The sequence below is a fragment of the Palaemon carinicauda genome, chromosome 11 (genome assembly GCF_036898095.1).
Source record: "Palaemon carinicauda isolate YSFRI2023 chromosome 11, ASM3689809v2, whole genome shotgun sequence".
NCBI classification, from domain to species: domain Eukaryota; kingdom Metazoa; phylum Arthropoda; class Malacostraca; order Decapoda; family Palaemonidae; genus Palaemon; species Palaemon carinicauda.
The window spans coordinates 26739829-26748551 of record NC_090735.1 but is presented as its reverse complement, the minus strand read 5'-3'; the positions used below and the strand labels follow the sequence as shown (position 1 = coordinate 26748551).

General features: G+C 28.6%; 1 protein-coding gene across 1 annotated transcript in view; it reads left to right on the top strand.

Moving 5' to 3' along the window:
- LOC137649209 (uncharacterized) overlaps window positions 1-8208 on the top strand; it is a 44373-nt gene extending 36165 nt beyond the window's left edge. Inside the window, exon 5 of the mRNA XM_068382198.1 lies at window positions 8131-8208. Within this exon, the coding sequence (XP_068238299.1) occupies window positions 8131-8208 (78 nt within the window). The remainder of the gene's footprint in view (window positions 1-8130) is intronic.
- The last annotated feature ends 515 nt before the right edge of the window (window positions 8209-8723 follow it).

Below are 8723 nucleotides of genomic sequence, written 5' to 3'. Positions count from 1 at the left end.
AAAAAAATGAAGAAAAAAATAAGGCCAAGTTTCCACAACCCTGCCAAAGCCTTAGATGGATAAATATTTCGTATTTTCCAATATTTTCTAGACCAGGTTGGAAAAATTTATCTTTGATATTCTACAAAAGACTAAGGGCATATATATATTTTGAATGACAATCTGCAATTTTCACTGTCCCAATAACCTTCAATCCTGCTAAATAAAATTCTAATCAATGAAAATATCAAGTAATTCCAAATTCGAACGGCGCAGTTCAAACTAAGTTTCAACCTCGATATTGAGTGATGGTGACAAAAGTTTATTAAAGGTTACATTCATCACATCTTGCGAATGAATAGTCAAGTACAATTAACTCATATTCATAGTTACTGAACTAAGATAATGATAGTCACATATTTAAGCTTCAAAACTCTCTCTCTCTCTCTCTCTCTCTCTCTCTCTCTCTCTCTCTCTCTCTCTCTCTCTCTCTCTCTCTCTCTGTGGTAAAGTTGGAGAGCATAGTTTTTAAATCTACGCTTACATATAACTGTATTTATATTTATATTTATATGTATATATATATACATATATATATATATATATATATATATATATATATATATATATATATATATATATATATATATATATATATATATATATATATATATGGGTATATATCTATATATACAGTATATATATATATATATATATATATATATATATATATATATATATATATATATATATATATATATATATATATATATATATAGATTCAGTCGTGTTCTTAAGTCTATTGACGTTCGAACTTCAACAGAGGTTTAATGAAAAAAGCAATGTCAACTGATTTTCACGACTAAAAAGCTTCAATTCAGGTTTCGAAAGAATCTTTAAAAATTCATATTTATTTAAATAGTAAGCATTGTTGCTTATCTACTATATTCTAACGGCATTGTCACTTAACATTCCACTTTCAAATCGAAATACAAGAATTTTCTAATATTGGCGAAAGGTTTCTCTTAAGTCTATATTTCTATTTCGTGCGCCCCCCCCCCCAAAAAAAAATAAGATTTTCGTCAAATAATATGATATTGGAAGCAGATATCTGAAAAATACCTAAAAATTTCAAAATTAACTTCGTCAGTTATTACCTTCACTTATTATATCTGTTTCTAATTTACGCATTGGTCAATAGTGATTGGTAAATTTGAATAAATATTGTTTTCGTTGTTCTTGAAAAGCAAAATAATCTAGGATTATATGTTTTTGTTCATTTTTATTTTTATTTCATATTAGGATTATTTTCCATAAAATTCAACGGACCATCGGGTAGCAAAAAAAAAAAAAAAAAAAAAAAAAAAAAACTATATCATTAATACAAAAGCCTTATTTTCTTAAATTACTAATGATTATTTTCTCCATAACAAAAGTGTTTCATAATACTTTCTTTCATATTTGGATTTTGCGAAATGTTACATAATTAGTATGATATGTAAAATGTAGAAATTACGGAAATATGAAATAATAACTTCGATTTTCCATAACTATTGGTTATCAGTTATAAATAAAAAAGTATATATATATATATATATATATATATATACATATATATACAATATATATATACATATACATATATCTATATCTATATCTATATCTATATATATATATATATATATATATATATATATATATGTATATGCATATATGTATGTATATAAATATATACATATATATACATATACATATATATATATATATATATATATATATATATATATATATATATATATATATATATATATATATATATGTGTGTGTGTGTGTATGTTTGTGCATGAATTGAAATATGTCTATATAATCATATCTGTACATATTCATTCATTTATTTATATATATATATATATATATATATATATATATATATATATATATATATAAATATATATATATATTATATATAATATATATATATATATATACATATATATATATATATATATATATATATATATATATATATATTTACATATGTATATATATGTATATATAAATATATATATATATATATATATATATATATATATGTATATATATAATATATATATATATATATATATATATATATATATATATATATATATATATATACATATATGTGTGTGTGTGTGTAATTATGTGCATAAACTAAAAGATAAATTACTCAATATATATTAAAACACAGCGTAGCTTCAAGACTGGAAATTTGGCTTCATGTAAAATTAATAAGAGATTAAACGCATGCAATCACCTAAAATAGCCACCGCCGTTAATCACAGTAATGAGAAAAGTTATCGCGAACTGACATTGACCGGTTGCAAGTTGAAATATTGCTCTTCGAATAATACCAGTTCACTGGAAATTGCATTTTTAGTATCCAACGTTGGTGCCGGCTTTAGAGTAGCTAATATTCGCGTCCAATAGCTTCATTTATAAAAAATTTTGTTTATAAGAATTTTGTGCAGACAATAACCATCATAATTAAATTTTAATGAGAAAAAATAAGAACAGAAATACACGAACAAATATTTTGATGAAATAAATACAGTTTAAATATGAATATAAAAGAGGAAATAATAACGTAGAAAAAATAATTAGTAATGTGTCTTACCTCCATGTATCTCCTGCTGCTGATAATGCCACGTCCATTCTGGTCCATATGGATCTTGCTGTTCTTCATAGGGGTTTGCTACAAAGAAATTTCAAAGTTAGATAGATATTCATAAAAAAAAGGGTGAAAGACTTTTTATATCTTACTAATGTAAAGGAAATTATTACAATACATAATCCATATTTGACGAAGATAATTTCACACGTCAATATAGTCTAATATATCTGTATAATATCGGTTTTGGAAAGTAATTCACTGGCATCTTAAAAATACATCTGGTGTATATATTTAATTTAAATGAGGAAAATATGTAACTTCCGTAATGCTAAAAAGAATAAAAACAAAAAACACTAATAAATAAAGAGAACAAGACTAGAAAATAACTAGTAAATCGACATTTTTTTTTTCTTTTTAATTCGGTGCTACTTTTTGACTAGGACCAGTTGAACTGATGGAAAGAGAATATTTCAAATAAGCATCTGACAAGAAATCACATCTTTTAACAATGAGTAAACAATATGATTATTATCATTATCATCATTATTACTTCAAAGCTGCAACCCTACTTGGAAAAGCAGGATGCTATAAACCAAAGAGCTACAACAGGGAAAATAGGCCCCTGAGCAAAGGAAATAAAGAAATAAATAGACTATAAGAGAATTAATTAACAATTAAAATAAAAATATTTTAAGAACAGTTACAACATTCAAATTTTTTTTCATATATAAACTATAAACCCTTAAAAAACATGAGAATAAGAAATAAGACAGAAACGCGTGTCCGAGAGTACCCTCAGGCAAGAGACTTCTAACCCAAGACAGTGGAAGACTATGGTACAGGAGCTATGGCACTACATAGAACGATAGTTTGATTTTGGAGTGTCCTTCTCCTAGAAGAGCTTCTTACCATAAGAATTAAAGCTTAGTTTTAAGTAGTTTAACACTCGATGGCCATGCAAGTACTGTATAGTTACAGTGTAAATCTGGTTTAAAGGTTTAAATGTCACTCATGAATGGCCGAGGCTAGGGACAGTGACAATACCATGTATATACAATACCCAAACCCAGTCTCCACTCAATCTATGACCAGGGAGGGCCAGGCAATTGCTGGTAATGACTAAGCATGTTAACCCAAAGGCTCCCCCAAAACCCGCCACCCTTAGCTCACAAGAATGGTGGGGTTGCAGACACGACAAGACACTATCAAGTTTGAGCGTGTCTCGAACCCCAGTCCAGCAGGTCGCCAGCAGCGAGGTTTCCAAAACCTTACCACTACCCTTTACAGCGATTTACTTCACATGATAAAAAGTAATGACAGTTATCTGCAGTGGCATATCAGTATCCTTTATTATTATTATTATTATTATTATTATTATTATTATTATTATTATTATTATTATTATTATTATTATTACATAAAAACACCAAAAAACAGACAGACGATGATGATAATAATAATAATAATAATAATAATAATAATAATAATAAATAATCATCCGGTAATATCATTATTAACTTTATAATTACTTTAATTATTAATGATGTTATGATTATTTTAAATTTCGGTTAATTATCATTACTATTTTCTCATCACTTTAATATTTCAGATAAAAAACTTACTTAGTTTAAAAATCAACTAAAAACCACGTCCCACTTTAATCTGACTTTGAGTTCATCATTACAGCCCATCCAATTACGATACATGAAAGCACGTGCGGAATAAAAGTGTTCGATGCAAAACTAAACTTGTAAAATACTCTTGTCCTTTGAAGAGTTTTGTGTGGGATGGAATCCAGAAAAAAAATGAACTGTGCGAGGCGCCGTTAGGTGCGAACTGAAAGCCGAGGTGAATGTAACTAAACTTTATTAATCAGACATTGGATTTATATGCAAAGACTTGCAAGCAAGAACGCTACCAAAATTCAAAGACGATAAAACATGAGACAGCATAGCAACACAGGTTGGTCTATTAACGCAGCAAGTGATAAGATAAAAAAGCAAAACCGTAGCAGTGTACGAGCGTGTATGAAACACTTGCGATACAGAAAGTTTCTGGAAGAGTTACGTATGAGGTTAAAACCATAAAGCATATTCAAATTTATTCTTTGGAGATTTCTGTGTGTGACCAAATCTAGGAACTAATATGCCATATTTGACTTTAATCACCGATGTGGGTCTAAATCACAAAATATATACGATATTGTTCTTTGGCTATGTATCACAAATCAAAAAACATAAACGATATTGTTCTTCGGCTAACTGTCACAAATCCAAGAAAAAAAAATATACAATATTGTTCTTCGGCTACGTGTCATAAATCCAAAAATATGTACGATATTGTTCTTCAGCTACGCATCGCAAATCCAAAAATATATATAATATTGTTCTTCGGCTATGTGTCTCAAAACCAAAGATATATACATTATTCTTCTTCGGATATGTGTCACAAATCCAAAAATATATACGATACTGTTCTTCAGCTACGTGTCTCAAATCCAAAAATATATATGATATTGTTCTTAGGCTACATATCACAAATCAAAAATATATACGATATTATTATTCGGCTATATGACACCAATTAAAAAATTATAAATTATTGTTCTTCAGCTACATCTCAAAAATCCAAAAATATATACGATATTGTTCTTCAGCTGAATATATATGATATTGTTCGTCGACTATGTATCACAAATCCAAAAATATATATGAAATTGTTCTTTGACTACAGGTTACAAATCCAAAAATATATACGATATTGTTCGTCTGCTACGTGTTGCAAATCCAAAAATATATATGATTTTGTTCTTCTTCTATGTGTAGAAAATCCAAATAAAAGTGCGATATTGTTCTTTGGCTATGTGTCACAAATCCCAAAATACGTACGATAATGTTCTTCAGTTATGTGTCACAAATCCAAAAAATATGTACGATATTGTTCTATGGCTAGGTGTACCAAATCCAAAAATATGTTCGATAATGTTCTTTGGCTACGTGTCACAAATAAAAAAATCAATACGATATTGTTCTTTGGCTACGTGTCACAATTCAAAAAATGGATACGATATTGATCTTCAGCTATGTGTCACAAATCCAAAAATATTTACAATATTGTTCTTCTGCTACGTGTCACAAATCAAAAAATCAATAAAATGTTGTTCTTCATCTACGTGTCATAAATCACAAAATATGTACGATATTGTTCTTTGGTTACGTGTCACAACTTAAAAAATATGTACGATATTGTTCTTCTGCTATGTGTCACAAATAAAAAAATCAATACGATATTGTTCTTCGGCTACGTGTCATAAACCCAAAAATATGTACGATATTGTTCTTTGGCTAGTGTCACAAATCCAAAATTATGTACGACATTGTTCTTTGGCTACGAGTCACAAATCCAAAAATACATACAATATTGTTCTTTGACTATGTGTCAAAAATCCAAATATATATACGATATTGTTCTTATTCTATGTGTCACAAATACAAAAATACATAAGATATTGTTTTTTGGCTACGTGTCACAAAGCCATATACGATAGTGTTCTTCGGCTACGTTTCATAAATTCAAAAATATATATGATATTGCTCTTAGGCTACGTGTAAAAATCCAAAAATATATACGACATTGTTCTCAGGCTACGTATCTCAAATCCAAAAATATATACGATATTGTTCTTTGGCTACATGTGAAAAATCCAAAAATATATACGATATTGTTCTCAGGCTACGTATCTCAAATCCAAAAATATATACGATATTGTTCTTTGGCTACATGTGAAAAATCCAAAAATATATACGATATTGTTCTCAGGCTACGTATCTCAAATCCAAAAATATATACGATATTGTTCTTCAGCTACGTGTCAAAAATCCAAAAATATATACGATATTGTTCTTAGGCTACGTGTCACAAATCCAAAAATGGATACGATAGTGATCTTGAGCTACGTGTCACAATTCCAAAAATATATACAATATTGTTCTTCTGCTACGTGTCACAAATCTAAAAATATATACGATATTGTTCTTTGGGTATGTGTCACAAATACAAAAATATATATGATATTGTTCTTCTGCTACGTGTTGCGAATCCCATAATATATACGAAATTGTTCTTCTCTTACGTGGTACAAATCCAAAAATAAGTGCGATATTGTTCTTTGGCTATGTGTCACAAATCCAAAAATATGTACGATATTGTTCTTTGGTTACGTGTCACAAATCCAAAAATATGTACGATATAGTTCTTCGGCAACGAATCACAAATCCAAAATATATACCATACGGTTCTTCGGCTATGTGTCACAAATTGCAAAATATATACGATATTGTTCTTCGGCTACATGGCACAAATCCAGAAATATATATGATATTGTTCTTAGGTTACATGTCACATATCAAAAAATATATACAATATTGTTCTTCGGCAACGAATCACAAATCCAAAATATATACCATATGGTTCTTCGGCTACGTGTCACAAATTCCAAAATATATACAATATTGTTCTTCGGCTATGTGTCACAAATTCAAAAATATATACGATATTGTTCTTAGGTTACATGTCACCAATCAAAAAATAAATACGATATTGTTCTTCGGCTATGTGTTACAAATCCAAAAATATATACGATATTGCTCTTAGGCTACGTATCCCAAATCCAGAGATAATTTATATACGATATTGTTCTCGGGTTAGTATCTCAAATCCAAAAATATATATGATATTGTTTTTGGGCCACGTGTCACAAATCCAAAAACATATACTATATTGTTCTTTGTCTACGTGTCACAAATCCCAAAAAAATATTATACTGTTCTTCAGCTATATGTCACAAATCCAAAAATATATAATATATTGTTCTTTGGCTACATGTCACAAATCCAAAAATATATGATATTGTTCTTCAGCTACATGTCACAAATCCTAAAATATATATAATATTGTTATTCGGCTACGTGCCACAAATCCAAAAATATATATTATATTGTTCTTCGGCTACATGTCATAAATCCAAAAATATATGATATTCTTCTTCAGCTACGTGCTGCAAATCTAAAAATATATATTATATTGTTCTTTGGCTACATGTCACAAATCCAAAAAAAATGTACGATATTGTTTCTTCGGCTACGTGTCACAAACCCAAAAATATATGATATTGTTCTTCAGTTACATGTCCCAAATCCAAAAATATTTGACATTGTTCTTCAACTGCGTGTCACAAACCCAAAAATATATGATATTGTTCTTCAGTTACATGTCCCAAATCCAAAAATATACGACATTGTTCTTCAACTACGTATCACAAATACAAAAATATATACGATATTGTTCTTCGGCTACGTGTGACAAATCCAAAAATATATACGATAGTGTTCTTTAGCTACGTGTCACGACGGGAGTCACGCCAACTCCCATTTCCGAAATGGTTCAGTGCCTTAGAAAAAATTGAAGCAATCTCTTTTGTTTAATTGTTCTCTTTGCAGCCTCCTGCTGATACCATCAGACCTCTGCGTGGAAAGCATTTCGTCACTCGTTCTGGAGTCATTTATGGACATTCGTAGTTCGTTATATGATTCAAATAAATGAATTTTTGAGAATACTGGAGGTCTTCATTTAATTCTTCTTAGAAATATTTTACATTACATGGTCATTACTTACCATGTAGTTTATTTACTACCTTATTTTCTTTCCTCACTGGGCTATTTTTCCCTGTTCGAGCCCTTAGCTTTATATCACCCTGCTCTTCCAATTAGAGTTGTAGGTTAGCTGGTAATAATAATAATAATAATAATAATAATAATAATAATAATAATAATAACAATAATAAAAATAATAAATTCTTTAATAGATCAGATCGTACTAAAATAAAACAAGTGCTGTATCAGTTATGACGTCTGTTCTTAGTTTAAAACTGGCAACGCAAATTTTTGGAATAAAATTTGCCTTTGCGTCATTTCATGATGAATAAAAAATTCCTTTGACGTCATGCAAATAAAATTTGACTAAAAAAGATACTCTGGGTTTTGATTAGGCTTCCAATTAATAACTATTGATCTATTTTTGCCCGGAAATGATT